General features: G+C 39.3%; 4 protein-coding genes across 4 annotated transcripts in view; 1 reads left to right on the top strand and 3 right to left on the bottom strand.

The window, feature by feature from the left end:
* The window catches only part of LOC145440646 (proline-, glutamic acid- and leucine-rich protein 1-like), a 225,957-nt gene that overhangs the window by 168,819 nt on the left and 35,660 nt on the right, over positions 1-21,478 (top strand). The window lies entirely within an intron of this gene.
* On the bottom strand, positions 561-6,028 carry LOC145442054 (testis-expressed protein 47-like). Its single transcript, XM_080320047.1, has 5 exons — positions 5,893-6,028; positions 5,411-5,498; positions 4,921-5,108; positions 2,319-2,472; positions 561-833 (listed from the first exon to the last, which is right to left on the bottom strand). The coding sequence occupies exons 1-5, from the start codon at positions 6,009-6,011 to the stop codon at positions 609-611; spliced, it is 774 nt and encodes a 257-aa protein (XP_080176173.1). The 5' UTR covers positions 6,012-6,028; the 3' UTR covers positions 561-608.
* LOC145442053 (protein FAM228B-like) lies at positions 6,825-7,991 on the bottom strand. The gene has a single exon (XM_080320046.1). The coding sequence runs from the start codon at positions 7,919-7,921 to the stop codon at positions 6,926-6,928; it is 996 nt and encodes a 331-aa protein (XP_080176172.1). The 5' UTR covers positions 7,922-7,991; the 3' UTR covers positions 6,825-6,925.
* LOC145440657 (beta-1,3-galactosyl-O-glycosyl-glycoprotein beta-1,6-N-acetylglucosaminyltransferase-like) lies at positions 12,620-21,465 on the bottom strand. Its single transcript, XM_080318364.1, has 8 exons — positions 21,278-21,465; positions 19,194-19,257; positions 18,553-18,750; positions 18,234-18,394; positions 17,455-17,679; positions 16,413-16,562; positions 16,117-16,277; positions 12,620-14,800 (listed from the first exon to the last, which is right to left on the bottom strand). The coding sequence occupies exons 1-8, from the start codon at positions 21,463-21,465 to the stop codon at positions 14,409-14,411; spliced, it is 1,539 nt and encodes a 512-aa protein (XP_080174490.1). The 3' UTR covers positions 12,620-14,408.

The raw sequence follows: 21,478 nt of genomic DNA, 5'->3' as shown, positions 1-21,478 counted from the left end.
GTCACATGTTCAACTGTCTTCTTTGATTGTGTCTCATACTGAAATGTTGGTCAACCAGGCTACATATAATAGGTCATTCAGCTTGAGCCATCTGTTCCCCGCGATTACTCAAATCTTCTTACCAGTGACGTCATATTCGGTGATAGTATCGTTGATATGCAATGTTCTTTCCAATTCTCTACTCAGGAGGGGGCGTTCACACTTTCATTGGTGTGCCTTGAAGTCGACTCTTATCAAAATACGCCAACCAAGCCTGTGCCTACAGGAGTTTGCTTACCATCTCAAAATAGTACATTAAGCTTAAGCTCTCTCTTCGCCTCTATTATTCGACAATTTCATGCCGGTGACGTCATATTTTGTGATACGATTGTTGATATTCAATGTTCTTCCAAATTCTCTACTAGTTGCTGACAATTACCCCTGAGGAGTGTCTGTCGAAAATATTCGGGTTTATTTCAATATCAATATACTACTCCATTGTATGTTGAAGTTCTGTACCTCTAAGATTCTCTTAGATATGATTCCCACGGACGATTTTCCAATTCTTGAAGACTCGAGTATACTGTATAGGACATACATGTATTGATAAAATTGAAGATGGTTCGGTTCTAGAGCACTGCTATTGAATCAATGGCAATTTGATTGAATGCGATGGAGCCTGGTATCGGCCAAACTAATTCACTGTCCAGTGTCACGTCGACGGGTTGATCGTATCTTTTTAAATATTGACTCGGGGTGTCTAGTTCCGGTCGTTTCAAGAGAAATCCGATCAAGTCTTGCGGAATTAGAAGGTCCGGTACGACATCGTGGAGGTTTTCCGTGCTTGTCTTCACCTTTATATAAAAATGATATGGTTAGCGTTCATTCGTTCGTTTACTTTTCTTTGTTTAAGAGGCTTATACCGCCATACCTTTACATGTGACATAGTAAATATGCTCTTACGTTGTTGTGTAACATCACAATGATTTTATGTTTCTCTACTGCCGCGGTGATGAGAGTATTTCCTAACCTACTTTAGACAAGGGTGGCAATGACCCGAGTCAAGTCGAGTCTACTAAAATTGCGACTCTAGCCCAACTTCAGTCATTTTCTTGAAAATTAAAAATGCAACGACTCGACTTGAGTCAAATCATGTATTGACTCGACTTGTAATCGAGTTATCGCGCAAGTCATATGACTCGAGATAAGACTTGTTTCAAATCTCGTGTATCAGGGCCGATATTTAAAAAACAAGACCAGAAACCATCTTTAACCTGATTGAATAAACATGTTAAGGGTGCGAAAAATGAGTATATTACAAATGCGAGGCCTTCGATGTGACCCAAGAGTGAGTTGGGGCTGATTTGAACTCTATAATGAACAGTAGTGGACTCAGACTCGAGTCTTAACGCTATGACTCGGACTCGATCCGTTGCTCCCTGACTTGGAGTCGGACTTGACTCGGCAGTGAATAGAAAATGATTCGAATTGACTCAAGTGAAAACTAATAAAGTAAAATTGACTTGTGACTCGGAACCTTATGACTTGGTTACAGCCCTGCAACTTGATTAGTGCTATTGTAATCTTCCATGTTTTGCTTGTGTAGGCCCTACAATAATATCCAGGTTATAGCTTATGGGACTGTTAGTGATATAACTAAGACTATAATGTTTGAGAACCCCGGTCTAGACCATGTAAAGAAGAAGCATACACACTGAATTAAAAGTACTACAAGGTAACATTAAATTTACAAGTGATAAAACTGAGCAGGGTTGTAACCAAGTCACAAGGCTCCGAGTCACAAATCAATCTCACTTTTATAGTTTTGACTCGAGTCAAGTCGAGTCATTTTCAATTACCCACCGAGTCCAAGTCATCGAGCAGAGGTTCGAGTCTGAGTCATGGTATTAGGACTCGAGTCCGAGTCATTGTGTTGACTGCTCAGTTTCCAGTTAAAGTCTCGTTAAACCCACTTTTATTTCTCTGTTTAGTGATATCGAATGGTTCGCGTTAATAATATACTAATTTTCCTCAAGTTCAACAGTTTCTGGTTGCATTTTCAAGTACCAGTAGACGAAGTCCCAATAGGGTTCTATTCTTCGAAATCACAATGAAATGTCGGTCTTGGCCGTCTGAGTCTCGAGTCATATGACTTGGTTCGAGTCATGCGCAATGACTCGAATCCAAGTCGAGTCAATACACAAATTGACTTGAGTCGAGTCATTTCCGTATTTTAGGAAAATGACTCGAGTCTAGTCGAGTCATTACAACCCTGAAAATGAGTATGAAAGGATGGTGGCAATTTCAGCCAAGGTTACTGGCACTGGCATAGCACTTACATTGAATTTAGGTGTCTTTAGCAGGAATTGTCCGAGTTTCAACAACGTTGTGACGCATTCGACGGCAAGTTGCTCAGCTGTCTCTTTCCCTTGCTCGTACTCTTCTCTGCCAGCAGTTATGTTCAATACCCGAGATGTCCATTGCTGATATAACCTGGGTCAATACGGTGATTTTAATCCATTAGAAATGGAAGCTGCCCTGTACAAATAGCCAGTGGGATCAAGGTGGATTAATACGCGAATAATGTATCGATTCAGGAATCCGACCCGCCTAGTAGGGCTACCGGTACTTCATTTTCACATATCAGGACCACCGACTGGAGAACTTGCCCACCCCTGAGCTAGAGCGTGCATTAAACCTAATGTGAGTATAATTCATGGTTCAGAAAGTTGGGATTATTGGGTGCTTGGTGGCCTCAATTACCATAACAATACCGTGTGTCGTCTGTGTGGATGAGTTGCTATTAAATACAGTGAGCTATCTCTGTGCCAGCCCTTTTCCGATTGTTTTGCTACACAGAACAATAGCGGCACAAAGGGCTTGTATACATTCTTTCTCTTGTACAATAACAAATGATACATAATGTTGCGAGTGACCTACACTCATGTTACGGATACATCTACACACCGGCACGATTCTCCGCCCCCCCTTGTATGCTGTAATTTTAAATGCCCAACTATTGTATGAAATAAGATTTCAACAACTAGAAAGTTTTTATCTTTTCAAAATTAGATCAGAATTAAAATGATATCATCGATTTATTAAAAATTTTATCAAATCAATGCACCACAAGATTGCGATATAATGGAAAGATAGGAGGGTGCCGAAAGCCGAAACGACTTGGAGTAGTCTTTTAACCCACCTTGGCCGACAGCATGTAAATAAGAAACATGCACACTGGATAAAAGAAAGGATTGCATAAAGGTAAGTGACAAAAATGAATGCTGCATGTGTCAGTAGGCGAGGTCGATATGTCAGATTGTGGTCCGGTAATATTAAGCGCCGCAAAGCTTTTTTTCTAAAATAGGTTCCAACTTTAATTATTGAGTTCGCAAAAACTTGGAAATTGAATTCAATTGCGAATTAAAAAGAAATGCAGCAAAAATCAAGTTCAATTCAAATTGAATCAGAGCTCATGCTCATAAGCACCATAAAGGCAAATGTCTGTACACCGAGCTTGACTCGTTTCGCACTATACAGTTCTATAGCCATGAGTAGCATTTTCAGGAAAACCAGAAATTAGATTAGAATTAAAATGAGAGCAGAGAAACATTTCACAATTATTAAGAATAGAATTAGATTATTAACAGCATTTCACTCAAATTAGTCTGATTACACAACCAGATTGACAGTATGTCTAGCATAAGGGTGGCCAACCGAGAAGTTTTCGAAATTAGTTGTGGGCTATTATCAAAAAATAATCACGCAGGTACTGCAATGTGAAATTACAAGGCCAACCGAAAATTTGATTAGCCTGACCGCGGAATTTGGGATGTTGACAGGGTTGTAATGACTTGAGTCATGACTCGACTCGAGTCCAACTCGAGTCACGATTTTCTGATGACTCGAGTCATTTTCTCAAAATATGGAAATGACTCAACTCGACTCAATCTGTGTATTGACTCGACTCATTGCGCATGACTGGAACCAAATCATATGACTCAAGACTCAGACAGCCAAGACCGACATTTCAGTGCAATTTCGAAGAATAGTAAAGTAACCACACTATAGGGATTTCGTCTAACAGTACTGGTACTTGAAAATGTGACCAGAAACCGCTAAAAGTGAGGAAGGTATATTATAAATGCGGACCATTCGATATCACCAAACAGAGTTATAAGAAGTGGGTTTAACAAGACTTCAACTGGAAATTGAGAAGTCAACACAATGACTTGGACTCGGGTCATAATACAATGACTCGGACTTGACCCTCTGCTCGCTGACTTGGACTCGTACTTGACTCGGTAGTGAATTGAAAATGACTCGACTTGACTCGAGACAAAACTATAAAAGTGAGATTGACTTGTGACTCGGAGCCTTGTGACTTGGTTACAACCCTGGATGTTGATGACTAAATATCAGTTTCGACGCATTGACGTAGCCAGTGGCCAATCACATTTTTAGAAGATCTTTGTATATAACCATAACGTGGAATATTTATTGGCAGAGTCAGGTGACTTAAAATTTTTCATCATGCTTTGAGCGATTTTGCAATGATAGATGCATGTTAGCCGAAACCTTCGATATTGATACGTCCAGGCGCCATATAGTCCTGTCCTTACAAACTGGGTTCAGCGGTACACAGAGGTATCCGCACTATAGGCCTATGCTAGTAGCAAGATTATTGACCGAATTCATTTATTAAGTTTGAAAAGGAGTTTTCATGATAATAAGTTATCGATAAAATATGTCTTGTTTTCACCGATACCAAATCTGGCTCACCAGTATCTAACAAAAATAAAAGTTCATCAAACATTCAAGTGGCCCACACAATGATTCATAAATTGGATTTGGCCCTTTGCGCAAAATGGTTGGCCACCCCAGGTCTAACATAATTTGGTTGCTAACATCAATTCGAAGCTATTTTGTATCAAATATTACCTTGTTGGAGCGTCTCTGCTTATTATTAATATTTTTGGATCCATTAGTAACGGATTGACTTTCTTGGCCATGCCGCTGAGATCCCTTATGATTCCTCGTATAACTTCAATTGACGATTCAATCAGGTGGACAACATAGCTCGGGTAGATCAAAAGTATCCCTGATACATCTTCTCCTTGATGAGTTTGCTTTTAATAACAAATAATCATTGAATATTATAATCATATTGAAATGAACCTGAATATTTTCCACTGACACTCGTCAGTAACTAGTAGAGAATTGGAAACAACATTGTATATCAGCAATCGTATCACCAAATATCATTGATACTATCATTGAACAAATACAACAGTTGGACAATTTTTTCTGCTATGTGTCAATAGTAACAGAGTCTTAATTGCTAATGTGGAATTATCGATATTATGATTCAATTGTGAAAATTACCTATCTATGTAAAGTTACTATAGTACTTAAAAAATTCATACTCTACCTTCAGTTTTATGAACAGATTATCATAGTAGGATTCCAATTCATGCTTCTCCACGAGATCTGGTGAAAGTCGCGCAATATATACGAATCTGCGAATGAATAGCAATGGCTTCGATTATCGTGACGAAATCTACTTTTTAAAATCACTTCCTAGGTCTCAACTGCTTTTCAAACCTTCAATTTTCTACCGAACCCGATAAGGAAAAGTGAACATAATGATTGGACTCGAGTCTCGGCACTACGACACGGACTCAACCCATTTAAAAATGATCTGACTTGAGTCGAATCAAAATTGTAAAATTGACTCGGAGCCTTGTGACTTGGTTACAGCCCTGCATATGAGTTTACACAATTACTATTTTCATGATTACTATTACAGAATGAATAATACCATAATAATATTTTAACAATATAATGGGTATTTTCGAACTGACAATCCTCTGGTATCAAAATAAAGTTAATAAAACGCATAAATGCACTTACCTATGAAGAAGCTGTTTCTTATTCAACGCTCTTTGCTTTTCCTCAAGTAGATTCAAATAAGAGGTCCTTGACTCATAAACTGTCGAGTCAGGTTCGATCTCTTGCAGTGAAGCAGCCATTGGTATTGCAATTATTAATTTAAAACGAGTTATTCTACGGAATAAGAAAATATGAAACCAAGCTTTCAAATCAGTTATCTGGGTATAATTGCACTACTTGAATACATCATCTTCTACTCTTGTACAGTACACATATCAATTACGCCCCCTCTCAGTAACATATTGACTCTGTCCAAAAATATACGTATAGACACTAGACAGGCTAGATTTTAAATCATCAACATCTGGTTCTGACACTTCATCGTTTCAATCTATGGAAGAAATCCTAATACTGGAGATGGCATGTAAGCATGTAACAGAGTAGCAATTCCTACAAACAAAATGATCACAATATTGAAATCATGCAATGAAAAATTCACTGATATCAACTGATGTCTCACAGACCCGTTCCTTTGGTAGATTTCCGATAAAGAACTTGAAACTCTTGTAGGTACAGAACTTCAATATACAATTGAATAATATATTCATATTGAAATAAACCTGATTATTTTCGACTGACACTCGTCAGGGGTAATCGTCAGCGACTAGTAGAGGATTAAAAAGATCATTGTAAATCAACGACAGTGTCACCGAATTTGGCGTCACCATTTTCGTGTATTGGTATCTAGGTGATTGGATTACGATTGTTGATGTACAATGTTCTTTCCAATTCTCTACTAGTCACTGACGATTACCTATCACAAGTGTCAGCCGAAGATACTCAGGTTTATATCATTGCAAATACATTACTCAGTTGTACGGTATAGAATTATGACAAAGAAGGAAGATTAAAATACATATAACACACATGCTTTGTTTGGTTTGAACCGAAAATGTTGTTTATGTCCTTTTATTAACTTCAAGAAATACTTCCGCTGATGATCGCAAAGAAAGAATCGTACACGTAACTAACATAATCGCAGTACAAAACCAGTTCAAGTTTGTGTCACATCCTCTGATGATTCTTCTTTTGTTGCTAGAGCGTCATCAGAACGAGGCAGTACGGTTTCGCTATTTTCTTTCAAGGAAAACTTAGAATCTGCATTCGGATCCCACAAGTCTGTAAAATCGATCGTGGAAATGTTTGAGTTGCCGCGCATTCTTTTTAAGCTCCTATCGTGGACTTTGCTTTCGATTAATTTCAACGGCATATCAATCCATGTGAGACATGTCGTTCCTTCTCGACCTAACGGTTTCAATGGTGACGGCGGCAGCCATCGTTTTTTGATTTCATCGTCGGATAGGATTTCTCCTGTTTCACATCGGTAGATAGTGCGTTGTTCGTTGATTCTTTGCCGTTCTTGAGCTAGGAGAGGGTCTGAGAGTCGGCGAGTGCAGGCTTTTATATTCGTTCTTCCTTCATGATCCAGTAAACATAGTGGATCATACTCTTCTTTTGTGATAACATCGAGAAAAACGTGACCTTTTTTGTTTTTAAATTCCAAATATCTCTCATATTCTTCGCGTTTTCTTTGATTTAAAAACGCGAATTTCTTTTCGAACGAATCTTCCACCATTTTCCTCGTGGGAACGTAAACGTTTTCGTGCCATTCTTTGTGCAAAAGCTCTCTGCGACGTAAATTCAAGAGATCGTTTTCCAGTAAAAATTCGTTGATGCCGTGAACGAAATTCTCCTCGTTTCTTAAAACCGTCGTGTAGAGTTGCCGCGACTCAAAATCTTCGAGGCTGTGTTTCGCTTGAAGCTGACGTAACGACTTTTGATTGAGCCAATTCTCGATGTGACGAGACTGGCCGATGCTCGACGCTGTGGAACTGAGACGACTCAAACGGCTGGCTCGGCTTTGTGATCTTGAAGGAAATTGCTGATTTGACGGCGACACGCTGTGTTCTTGGCTGACGTCGTGGGCTGAAAAATTTCCATGAAACTGGATGGAACCGCTGGATGTTACTTTTGGCAGTTCGGTCGTCATAGTTCTCGATTCTATTATTATGTTACGTGCACATCTTTCTGTAAATTGATCAAACGGTATGTATATGGTAGGATCTGTCACTATGCTGATCTATAGATTAATCTTCTAGGGCAGTGCTCTGCAATATTTTTCACTTGCGACTAAGGCTGGCACTATGCTTCGAGTCGAGTAATGAGAGATGATTTTCGAGTAATGAAATGATAGGCCTACGTTCCTTACCACTAAGAGTGAATTTATCAACAAGAATTATAGTTTCGATACTATTTTCCACTGTGAAAGACTGTGAACCTCGATTGGTCGTATCGCAGCATACGAAACAAAGTTACACATGTTAATGGAAATGACCTATCTGTGAAGTCTTGATCAAACTACAGCATTGACACAAAGTGCAATGTATTAGGTATGGTCAAAATATACCAAATAATCTTTAATACTGGCATATTCTTTGTGGTCGCATAAAAGGTATACGTATGAACTTTCCACATTCATACTGTTATGTCGCGATAATGACAATACTCAAATAATCGACTCACTTTAAAACCTTTTGGAATTTACACCTCACACACCTCGACATAAAATGTAATAAAAATATGTGAACACAAAACATTCATATTTATTTATTTTACTTAATAATCTTTAATACCAATTGTCACACACACTGGCTATTGAACAAGTACTGATTAACTGCTGTCGACAAATACAGATGCTACAAAGCCTAAATTATGATGTACAAATCCATAAATTGAAATTTGGATTCAGTAATGGTCTAGCTGTTGTAATAGCGGCTTAATAAATTTGCAAAGATTTGAAGCACTTTCCTAGGGCAATGAAAAGCTGTGTAGGTTGTAATTATAATAGTCGGGAGGACGTAACTCTTTTAGGAGATTCGGTTAAGGTGGGCACAAAAATATTAGTAATGGCATGAACATTGAAAATTAAGTTCTACGTTAATTGAAAAATAGGCATAATAATAGCACAAAAATTGCATAAAGTAATCATACATAAGGCTGGATCATAATTTTCATCCATCAATTTCTTCAATACATCGCATACCAACTCATACAATTAGTTGCTGCTGGCGCATTTTCGATTATTATTTCGGTACTCTAATCGAGTATGCATGTTTCTTTTCAACATGTTTTTCATCACTGCTCGTAAACTGAGGTGAGATGGCTGTAGAATTTATAGAATTCATCGAATTTACGTTCATTTTTTATCGAATTAATTATGAAAATTGTATGGAGCGTACAAATATATTTAAAATGGAGAACTCCATTGAAACCAATCAAATTTTAAATTTATCAGGTGAGGCTCGGACAATTGACATATGATGTACCGGTATCCAATCCAATACAAGAAATGAACCAGAAATTAATTTGAAGAACCATACCTGTTATCAGTAGAGATATAGTACGCTACCAGTATTTAACCTATGAATAAATGCAAAGTTCCACGAGTACGGTACGGAATAGTCATTCTCACTCATTCATTTGTTTATTATGGTATTTAATATTTCAGCACACGGTAGAATTATAACACTACGGAAACGCTCCTAAGTTGTAGGATTGAACGATAGCTAATCGGTAATCGAAAGGTACGCGATACATTCATTGGATATTCCAGAATAACTCGTTCTTATCTTTTAGATGGATTTTTAGCTTCCAGTTTTCTACCTACGATTGGTGCTTTCCCATACAGCTGTTGTAACTATGGCAACTGTAAGCATTTCATGCGTGACAAATCATTTCGGTGGTCACTGGTCATTGGTCAATCAATCAGTTTAATAATATTTTGTCATTTCAAAACATCACAAGACTGCGATATAATGAAAAGATAGGACGGTGTCGAAACAACTTCTTCTCTGCATTACTTTTCATTCAGTGTGCTTACTGTGCATGCCTCTTATTAACTTCGCCTGGGCTAAGTTGGGTGTCTGATCTTAAAGGCTACTCCAAGTTGTTTCGGCACCTTCCTATCTTTTCATTGTATCGCAGTCTTGTGATGTTTTGAAACGATGAAAATATTATTAAACCTGATTGATTGATTGATTGATTGATTGATTGATTGATTGATAGGCGAAGTAAAAAAGAGGCATGCACACTGAATGAAAAGTAATGCAGAGATTATAAGACGCAAGCGACAAAATGAGGTGGCATGTTGCGGAGGGCGAGGTCGATGATAGGTCGTGATCCGGTAGTACGGAAGGCTGGCTAGTATTCATTTAGAAGAAATTGCTTGTATTTCGTCTTGAATGCCGTCATTCTCGACGACTGTCGGATCGCCTCAAGATTACCGGACCACGACTGACCTATCGATCTCGCTTCCCATGATATGCCGCCCTATTCTTGTCGCTTTCTTTTTCTATACTGTCTTCTTTACTTTCATTCACTGTGCATGCCTCCTCTTTACATCGCCTAGGCCCTAGGCCAAGGTGGGTGTCTGATTTCATAGACATCTTCCTGTCTATTCATTGTATCGCATTTTTGTGGTGTATTGAACTGATAAAATTGCTAATAAACCAATGATGATGATGATGATAGCCGGCGAGATGCTGTTCCACAATTGGGGTCCGGCATATTTGATAGAGCAATGCGTTTTCTTGTATTCCGTCCTGACCATATGGTAGTTGGTTTTCGTTGACGCGCGTGTGTTGTAGCCTACTTGTGCGCTTTTGACTCCGAGGAGGAGTAGTCGTTGAAATTTGAGGGACATTGACCGCAGTGGAACTGATCTTGGCAATTTCTAGCTTCCTCATATCTTCTATGTTTAGAATTCCAAATCATATTTGAGAAGCGATTTGTCAGTTGCGCATCCAGGCCCGGCCGGGTCAGACCAAAGACCTGATTAGTAAACATTGGTATCCATGGCTTCCCTGCTTGGCGCTGGTGGTGCACGACTTAGAAAGCCGTAAAAGGCTATATCTGCACTTCCTTGTTCAGCGGCATATGCACATCATGCACTCATGGTATGCATATGCGCAGAACGTGTGTATGTGTATCATGAGAGAGAGAGAGAGATGATATTCTTTCTCGCCTGCACCGTCGAGATGCTTTGGCGACGGAGTTGCGATACGGCCCCATGAGGTCATCTAGTCTGCGCCCCCGTTTTTTTTCTCCTCCATGCTATCCATGTTTGCTGAGCGCCTAGCAGGATAGCTGCGGATACCATTTTTCGAGTCTTGGTGTGACCCGGCCGGGGATCGAACCCACGTCCTACCGCTCGAGAAGCCGGACGCATAACCATTACACTAACTCGCTCGGTAGCTCGGTGAATCGGCGTATATGCCCCAAAAACATCAAGGACAAAAATAAACTACGTCCTTTCCTTTCCCCCGTGGGGCTTTGGCAATGATACGGAGGATCCGATGTTGAAGTTTTTGCAGTGGGTCAGTGGTGAACATGATATTGCTTCCAGTTTACAAGATTTCATGGATTTATCACATGTAGGCATTGTCGTACTCGCATTTCCAGTCTACTAGTACATTGGAAAGGAGGAGACACGAAGCGTTTTTATTTAAGGAGCATATCGATCACCACCCCTTTTTGTCGCCTGACCATTTATAATTCTTCAATACCAGTCAGCCCTCAACTTTACCTGACCACGACCTGACATTTCGATCACGCATTCCGACACATGCCACCTCTTTTTGTCGCCTGTCATTATTATCTTCTTTTACCTTCAATCAGTGTGCAGTGCATGCCTTCTTTTGACATCACCTATAGGCCAGGTGTGTGTCTGATTTAAAGACTAATACAAGTCGTTTTGACACCTTCCTATCTTTTAGTTGTATCGCAGTCTTGTGTTTTATTGAAATGATGGAATTGTTAATAATAAGTTGAATTGAAAATTGAATTGTTTGGCACAGAAATAAAAAAAAAAAGATCTTAACGATCAAACAGCTGCTTTGGGCCTACAAATACATCATATTTAAACTTTCAGGACCGATGAAGAAAGATTAACATCGAAGAAGACTCTGACATCGGGCACTAGGTAGAGGTGGATGCCAGTTTAATAGACCCCAACTGGTCGGTCGTTCGGCATCCCCCTATCTGTTCATTACATCGCATTGTACATTGTGTACGTGCCTTGGGCAGATAAAAATATAATCTTACGAATATTGCGATCCGCAGGTTCACCCGGAGGTTTATCCATGGGCTCCTCCTTCCTCCGCGTCGCCGTTCTTACCCTTGCGGCGACAAATAAACCTAGTGAACATTAAGAACGTACTTAAAAAAATAATCTGACGATTACTATTGACATTCTCCTTCTGTTCAATACATCACGAGTTCTATGCGTTCTGTTGTACATTGAGTGCACGGAATTAGTAGCATTCAATCAACAATAATCAGATTGTATTCCCATCTACCCAAGACACACATACAATGCCATGTAATGAACAGATAGGGGGATGCCGAACGACCAACCAGTTGAGGTCTCGATCTTCAACTGGCATCCACCTCGACCTACTGCCTGATGTGACTGTCCGTTTCGCTGTTGTTCTTTTTTCGTCGGCCTTTTTTTTAGAAGCTATTTCTTGTCAATGGTTATGGTTTACCTAAGATTCAAGGACAGGCGTTGGTACGAGCCATAAGTGAAATCATCATGATATCCGTTTCTATCATATGATACATTTCCTCATCGCTGCAAGAATTATTATTCCCCACGAAACCGATGCTCTCTTTTCCCACAGCCCACAAGTTAACCCACACATTGTATTCTCTTGCTGTTCACATCATAATCACGCAGACATTTTCCTTTCCGCAGTCGGAACAGACAATATAAAGCTATAAGACTACATTTTCAGATCGTAAAATTGACTGAACAACATAGTGTAAATTACACAAAGCGACGCAGCAGGGATGAACTGTTAAATCGGAATAAGAACTCACGTTGTACTGACATAGCCAGGCAGGGTACGATAATATTCTAGAGGAGCAAGAGCCCTCGCCAACCACGGTTGTAATGACATCATTGTATAAACTCGATTTGTACTCGAGTCATTGCTCATGACCGAGTCATAGGAATCGATACAGCCAAGAGAGGCATTTCGTTGTAACTTCGAAGAATAGAGAAGTTATCACATTTTTCTTCTATCGGTACTGGTACTTGAAAATCAGTAAATTGGCGGGACTCCACGTCATATGACTCGATCCTAGGATGGTCATTGGTCAAGTCAGACATTTCATCGTAACTTCGAAGAATAGTACAGTTACAGCATTATTGGTATTTCGTTTGTCAGCCTTGATACTTGGAAAATGGGGCCAGAAACTGTTAGGACTGAGGAAAATTACGATATTATAAATGCGAGCCATTCTATATAACTCGAGCAGAATTGAAAAAGTGGTTCAAGCTGGATTGAACTGAAAACTGAATAGTGAACATAACGATTTAGACTCAAGTCACAACACTATGACTCGACCCTCTACTTACTGATTTGGACTTGGTGATCAATTGAAAATGACTCGACTTGACTCGAAAACTATGAGTGACATTGACTTGTGACTCGGAACCTCGTTACTAGGATAAAACCACCAACAAAGTTAACTCGGGTTAAAAAAAATTTAGACTTCAATCGGTGTCCCTGTTGTCAAACTAGGGGCAATTGATTGTCACTGCGTCATACCACGGTTTGCATGGCATAGAAGGAAATAATAATCGGAATATCGGTATATAATACATGATCTCACAGATGTCGACGGCCATGAAATGCCAATGGAACTGAAATGCGAATGAGAACAACCGTAATAACATACAAGAATAGCCACAACGTGTGCTAAGCTCATTACAGTGGCAAAACTTGCAATCTCCATGTAATGGAATGTGCGAAATTGACATCCAAGAACTGCAAAGATCGCAGAACAGTATATCCATGCTCTCGGGACATCGATTTACATCGCCACAACCAACGGAATGCTTACATCATGAAAATCGATTGCAGCACATCACGAAGCACAGTGTGATATGGACAAAATAAAGTCCTTGTAGTGACGCCCATCATTTTGCATTGTAAGTCACAAAAGAATTAAGTTTCAAGAACGCCACAAAATAATAATTGTGTAGTATTTCACAGAAAATCTACCCGCGCAGAGCAGGAAAAGTTGAAAATTTTCCGCTCTTCCAAATTAGATTTGAAATACATAATTCACAAAGCTTTGATATTAAGGATGAAAAGTCAAGAACCACACAAAATAAAACATAATTGTGTAGTATTTCACAAAAAATCTATTCAGACAGAGCCGGAAAAGTACAAAAATTTTCCGCTCTTTCAAATTAGATTAGAAATGCATAATTCGCGAAAACCTGGAAACTAAATTCCAGTCCCAAGTTTGAAAGAAATACAACAAATATCAAGTTCATAGTTCAATTTCATAAGCACGAGAATGGCAAATGCCTGTGCAGCAAGCGTGGCATTTTCAGAAATTCAGAATAAGAATTATGATGAAAGCATAAAAAACTACCATTATCTAGTTGCCTGGTAAACGCAGCTCTATAAATATCCTCGAGTTAAATAACTGTAGCTATGCTCCAAAGTTCTGTTTCGCAGCCAATTTTCGAGGCAGTAAATCGCCATAAAGTCGATGGAAGGATCGAATTTGTTGGCGAACAAATGTTTCTGATTGACCAACCACGCCAAATCGCCGCAGCCGTAAACGCACACGCCACGCACAAATTTCCCGTCGCATTTCGGGTAAACTTTTTTGTCCAGCCCGCCCCATTTTACGAGTCTCGTTACGGATTGAAGTTCGTTCAAGTCGTATTTCTCGTGCGGCGGTAAGCTGCCCGGTACTTGCGGAAACATACGTTGTATGGTGGCCCATAACAGTTCGTCGGGCGAGTATGTGTCTTCGCACCATTTCAGAAAGGTTTGGATGAACGGGTCTGAAAACGGAAATTAATAATCACGATTTTTAGCCATTAGGTTTGTAATGACTCGTGTCATGACTCGACTCACGATTTTCTGACGACTCGGCTTGACTCGAGTCAATCTGCGTATTGACTCGACTTGGACTCGAGTCATTGCGCATGAATCAAAGATAGTCATATGACTCGAGACTCAGACGGCCAAGACCGACATTTCATTGTAATTTAGGAGAATATTCAAGCAACCACCCTATTATGATTTCGTCTATAGGTACTGCTACATGAAAACGAGACCAGAAACTGCTAAAAGTGAGGAAAATTAGTCTATTATAAATGCGAACCATTTGATATTACGAAACATAGTTATAAATAGAGGGTTTAACAAGACTTCAACTGGAAACTTAGCAGTCAACGTAATGATTTGGACTCGAGTCAGATTACCATAACTCGGACTCGACTCTCTGCTCGATGACTTGGACTCGGATTTGACTCAGTGGTGAATTGAAAATGACTTGACTTCACGCGAGTCAAAATTATAAAAGTGGGATTGACTTGTGACTCGGTGCCTTGTTACTTGGCTACAGTCCTGGTTAACAGTAATATAGGCCTACAGTTGAATAATATATTCATATCTATAATCCGGCTTGTAATCGAGTCTCGACTCTAGCCAAATGTCATCAATACTGAAAATGCCTCGACTTGACTCGAGTCAACTTGTGTATTGACTCGACTTGTACTCGAGTCATTGCGCATATGACTTGAGACTCGGTGGTGAAATGACAATGACTCGATTTGACTCGAGTCAAAACTACAAAGGTAAGGTTGACTTGAGACTTGGTTACAGCCCTGTTGTCAACATTTGCGTTTATAGCGATATAAATATATTATTCAGCTGTACATTCAAGTTTTGCATCGCCAAGAGTCTATTCAATAGCAGACCAGATAAGCATCCTCGTATTGACAATTTGCGTGTGTGATATATATATAAGTAGTTATAAGTTCCGCCAATGTCTCAAAATGAAAGATTTGAAGATCTTCTTGGAGGTGCAGAACTTCAATATACGATTGAATAGTCTATTCATATTGAAATAAACCCGAATATTTTCGGCAGACCCTCGTCAGGGGTAATCGTCACCAGGTAGCGTTCAGAAGAGCTTTTTACATCATTTGAGTGTGCGAGTTGAGAAATATTGGACATTGAATCCGCAATTCAAATTACCAGTGATTCGTACATATATTTTTCTTGCGCACCGCGATTGCCTAAATGCTCCGGACTTTGGACGCTTTGCCCAGATTACGTTCTCGTGCAAAAGCACACCTCGTTAAATCTTCACCTGTCATAATATATTCAATCGCCTGTCTCTTGAAAATATAATACGCGGACCCGGCGAAGATCTCCACGTTGTTAGGCGGCGGACTTTTTTCCTTGCTTGTCCTGACCATTAACTGATGGTCGTTCTTTAATTCGGAAGGAAGCTCAAAATGAAGTTGGAATCTGCAGGCAGGAAACTGAGTTCATCACAACTCATTACTACTGAGCCTGGGCACAGTGATTCCACGTTATTCATACTCGATAGTCGAATTAATGCTCGATTTTGCCCAGACCTACACATCGGTTTGAATTCGATACCTTCTCTTTTTGTGTTCCGGCGTCACGACCGATTCCAAGTTATTAAAACCGTGCAGACTTTTCAAGCTTCGCACGATTTCCAAATTTGTCTTCAACGGGAAGTCCTGACCGCAAAGATTAATCACGTACCTCCACGGGTATTGATTTACTCTAAAAAGTGGTAGAGAAAGTTATAGTGAAACATAACACATACAACAGCACTGAAAACAAAGCAAAAGACGCAACAAAATGGGTGAAAATACTACTCGTAAGATAATTATCTTACTAAAAATGGAATGAACTTGACGGAAAGAATTGTTATATAATATTAGGGTTACCATACATCCTCTTTCAAGAGGATTTGACCTCTTTATTTTTTCAATAAAGTGAAACTGTCCTCAGAGGACGCCCAAATGTCCTCTTTTTCTAGAAAAAGTATTAAATGCGATCAAAAACGAGACCCCAACACATAGGACGTGTCAGAGTTTTGTAATGAATCGGTAGTCGAAGTGATGACCTTCTTTTTATTTATTTTTTAGTCAACACCACGCATTATCGAGTCAAGCTGAAGTGATTACCTTTTATTTATTTTCTAGCCCACACAGTATTATAGGTCGAAAACTTATTATTCAGAATTTCTAAAAAGTGTGCTCTTTTTTTGTCCAAGAATAAGGTAACCTGGTTAGCCCTTTATAATATCATTAGCCTATATTGTAATAGATACGTCCATTTATAACTGGACAACGTATCCTTCTGATTGTTCAAGACCAATTCTAAGCTAAATTGGAATTCTACTCCCATTTGTGCAAAGTTTTTCGTTTTAAATCTAATATTCTTTCTGGTCTTCCTAACAATGCTTCAGAAGAACTGTATAGTCCGAAACCAGCCAAGCTTGCTGTACAGACATTTACCATTCTCGTGCTCAAGAGAATGAACTGTTGATATGAACTCAACGTGATTTTTGTTGCATTTCATTTCGATTTCAAAATATCAATTAATATCATGTTTTTGTGATTTCAGTAATTCTAATTCTAATCTAATTACAGGCTGTGAAAAAAATCACCTTTTTACAAGATCCCCCATGCAATTGATATCCGCTTGTACACGGCTGTAGTGAGTGTACCGTACCGACGTTAAATTCGAAGCCATAAAAACATTATCGAAACAATCCAAGATCCCTTTCACCGATTGCTTGAATGCGCCGTCAGATTTCAAATCAATATGTACACAGTACAGATTTTGTGGATGGTAGATGGTCCGAAGCAATCTTTCAAACATTTCCAGGTCCCTGTTTCAACGCGAAGGCGGCATAACCTCAGTTGTATACACAAGTTTATCAAGTATATCTACACATACAAAATCATTCCCTAGTTGTCAGCCCGACAATGCTCATCAAGAGTGCCTATTATCATTTTGTATAGGCTACTTCAACACAAATAGAGCAATACCGATACGCTTTGATAAGCAGTACAGGAAACATTCCAGTAACTCGAACAATGCCAGATATACTATCTATATTTGTTGGCGAATCAACCATAAGTTGAGATGATTTTTCAAATTTCACTGACTACCCCTGTGTTTAAAATTTAAGATTTCAAATCATATTATTTACGGTGGGTAGATCTGGTAAAGAATCTGCCACCGTGAATACTATATTTTCCAGATCCAAAATTCTATACTTCAAAAACGTCACTTGGTACAAGTCGAGTTAATACACAAGTGCTCTCAAGTTGAGCCGAGTCATTTTCCATTTTTAAGAAAATGACTCGAGTCAAGTCAAGTCTACAAAAATGCGACTCGAATTGAGTCGCGCCTCGAGTCATTACAACCCTGGACACTTACTTGTGAATTGTGATGATATACGCAATAGGGAATGCCGCCTCTTCTTTGCTGAGAGGAAGGGTGATGTATCTTCTAACTTTACGAAATTTCGTGCAATCTTTAGACAACTCCACCAGTGATTCTGATGAGGGCAGAATAACTTCCCTTTCTTTCTCAAAGTGCTGAGCAGAAAAACATACGAGATGACTCGACTTGACTCGAGCCAAAACTATAAAAGTAAGATTGACACGTGACTCAGAACCTTGTGACTTGGTTACAGCCCTGCCTGGAATCCAGGAAATTGTCTGCAGCAGAACATGCAAATTGCATTGATATTTACCTTCGATTTAAGTTGCAAACTTGCTAATTTTCCATGATCAATAGCATTCTGATTCCCTTGCATGATGCTCATACAATCGAGATTTGGGATTTTCGGATCGTCTCCAAAAGCGAAAGCCCCCAAAACTGCAGCGACTTTATTGAGAGTCGCCGGATTTGCCGGGTTGTAGAAAAATGTAATATCTTCCAGCTTTTTATCCTGCGTAACAATATTCTGTCAAGCATAAGAATCAATCAGGGGCGTGATCATAGTAGCGGTTGAACTACTGGTTTTTCAAGTAGGTCTAGTTCTGGATTTTGAAAGTGAGTAGCCCTAGTTCTAGTTGCGAGTTTTGAAAAGCAAGTAGTTGTAGTGGCGAGATTTCAAAAGTGAGTAGTTCTAGTTGTAAGTCTTTTAATCAAGTAGAACTAAGAGTAATGTCCTAAATTTGTATTCAATTTCAAGTAGTATACAAATGTCTGAAAAGTACTCAAGTAGCAGGCCACATATATTTAGCAGTCAATGGCCACCCAGTCAATGGCCGGTGGTTTTCGAAATCTCAAGATGTATCTTCTCAACGGCTGCCTAATGACCAGCACCAGCTGTCACTACAAATTGGTGCTGTGTCGCGAAATATATTCAATGTAGTTACAATATCAAACCTTTGCAGGAGCATCAGCCAATTGAATCAGTTTTCCCGGCGAGTCCAGAGCCGTATTTTTTTGACTGAAAGATAAAGCAAAATTTCAAGTAAGCTACAAGTCAATATCTTGTACCTACACTTGGGTTGTTGAAAAATAAAAGTTTCAGTGAAATTTTACTGGCTATTTGAGAAAATGGTTAGGTTGGTTAAAAATCGCCGCACACCAAATGTGGGTCAATACAAACCTGTACAACTGTGATTCCCAAACTGTGTGCTGCCAAAGATTCTAAGGCGTGCCAGGAATCTTTCTACAATTTTGGAAGAACAAACAAGTAGATGCGAATTAAAAGCGGTCCAACATTCAGCAGGCTGATAAATAAGCACATGCGACATGTCCACGAAACCAATCATGGCATAGCCGATGAATAGGGTAAATGTCCACATGATAATTGGGCCATTAAGTCTGGATAAAATATGCTTTGATTCGTTTCAAATCAAATGATAAACAAAGGAATCGTGCTGCAAATCGTGAGAAAGTTGTCTGGAATTCAGCTCACACTTCAACAAAACTTTTCAGGATTTGCTGTAAACAAATATTTTATTGTTATCTGCACCTTGATGGGTGTGTGAACATGTTTTTTTTTTCGTTTTCACTAAAATTGAAAGCCGTAACCGAGAGACACTGCTTGGGAGACGATGAAACGAAATGCGTGTCAACAATTGAACATCGTTTCAGTCAAATATATGTTTTTCATAACAAGCACAGCCAATTCAATTTTCCATATTAAATTAAAAATTTTAATTGGATCTGCGGAGTCCTATACTTGTTAGAATCGAACCAAATTTGGTGTGCAGCGTTTTTTAGGGTAACCTGACAATTTAATCAGTGAATGGCTGGAATCCGGGAAAAAAGGTTACTTTTGAACAGCCCTACCTACCACCCATCGTCTATATCACGGGCGGGCAACATACGGCCCGCAGAGAGCTTCTACTCTGAAAATGAAATTGTGAAGTTCTAATCTGAAAGTATTGACAAATTTTACGTATCACAGAATGAATCCAAGTTTGCCAACCTGAGAAAGATGGTGGTGAAACTACTTCTTTTGTTCGGGTCTGCATACATTTGCGCAGGGTTGTAATGACTCGAGTCATGGCTCCATTCGAGTCACGATTTTCTGATGACTCGAGTCATTTTCTCAATATATGGAAATGACTCGACTCAAGTCAATCTGTGTATTGATTGACTCGACTTGGACTCGAGTCATTGCGCATGACTCAAACCAAGTCATAGGACTCGAGACTCAGACGGCCAAGACCGACATTTCCTTGTAATTTCGAAGAATAGTAAAGTAACCACCCTATTGGGATTTTGTCTATCGGTACTGGTACTTGAAAATGAGACCAGAAACTGCTAAAAGTGAGGAAAATGAGTATATTATAAATGCGATACAGTGGATATCACCAAACAGAGTTATAAAAGGAGACGTTGAAGAACAATTTAACCGGCAACTGAGCAGTCAACACAATGACTTGGACTCGAGTCACAATACTATGACTCGGACTCGACCCTCAGCTCGAAGACTTTGACTCGGTGGTGAATTGAAAATGACTCGAGTCAAAACTATAAAAGTGAGATTGACTTGTGACTCAGAGCCTTGTGAATTGGTTACAACCCATTTTCGACCACGAACATTGACAAGGCTGTGTAACAATGTAACTGACAGTGTTCAAGTGCAATTTTTACCAAGGGTTTATAGTCTACGTTCGACATGCAGCCACAGTTCAAAGAACTTGCTGACAGCTTTGATCGACCGCAGATGTCTGATTGACTTCAACAGCTATTGAAGCCCATTAGGTTGATATATTCATTAAATACTGTCTATGCTTCAAACTTGGGTGGATGAATACGCAATTTATTCATAGATTCTGTAATCCGGCCCGTCAAGTAGCTACTTCATTTTCCCATACCTGGCCCGGTGACCGGAGAAGTTGCCCGATCCTGGTCTATACCATTAGTTCAAATCCAAAACTTTCGATCAACAATAGCAAATTTGGTGAAAATATCTATTTTTGAACAACCCTTACTTACACAATAGGCCTTACCTGTACCATTTATCAAACATGTCCTTTGTGGCATGATATTCCACCTTGACCGCCACCTGTTTATTAGGCCTACCAACGAAGGCATGACCGATACACAGAAGTATAGTCCATAATCCGATAATAATATAAACGTAATACATGATACGTCGCTTTCGCAAACGACAGCATCTTAACGTTGCACTATCCATTAGTGCAGTAATT

Source organism: Botryllus schlosseri, chromosome 6 (genome assembly GCF_051294905.1).
Source record: "Botryllus schlosseri isolate E-star chromosome 6, Bs_hap1, whole genome shotgun sequence".
In the NCBI taxonomy this organism is placed as follows: Eukaryota; Metazoa; Chordata; class Ascidiacea; order Stolidobranchia; family Styelidae; genus Botryllus; species Botryllus schlosseri.
The sequence above is the reverse complement of the archived record's forward strand: the minus strand, read 5'-3'. Positions and strand labels throughout refer to the sequence as shown.

Bases quoted from the DNA above. Each gene is read 5' to 3' on its own strand.
- LOC145440657 (XM_080318364.1), bottom strand. From the start codon at position 21,465: ATGGATAGTGCAACGTTAAGATGCTGTCGTTTGCGAAAGCGACGTATC. The intron at 17,680-18,233 runs GTAAGTGTCCAG...GCGTTGAAACAG, and splicing joins TATATCATCACAATTCACAA to GGACCTGGAAATGTTTGAAA. The intron at 16,563-17,454 runs GTGATTTTTTTC...ACCACTTTTTAG, and splicing joins ATGGGGGATCTTGTAAAAAG to AGTAAATCAATACCCGTGGA.
- LOC145442053 (XM_080320046.1), bottom strand. From the start codon at position 7,921: ATGACGACCGAACTGCCAAAAGTAACATCCAGCGGTTCCATCCAGTTT.
- LOC145442054 (XM_080320047.1), bottom strand. From the start codon at position 6,011: ATGGCTGCTTCACTGCAAGAGATCGAACCTGACTCGACAGTTTATGAG. The intron at 5,109-5,410 runs GTAGAGTATGAA...TGTTATTAAAAG, and splicing joins ATCTGTTCATAAAACTGAAG to CAAACTCATCAAGGAGAAGA. The intron at 834-2,318 runs GTAAGTGCTATG...TTTTATATAAAG, and splicing joins TAAAGACACCTAAATTCAAT to GTGAAGACAAGCACGGAAAA.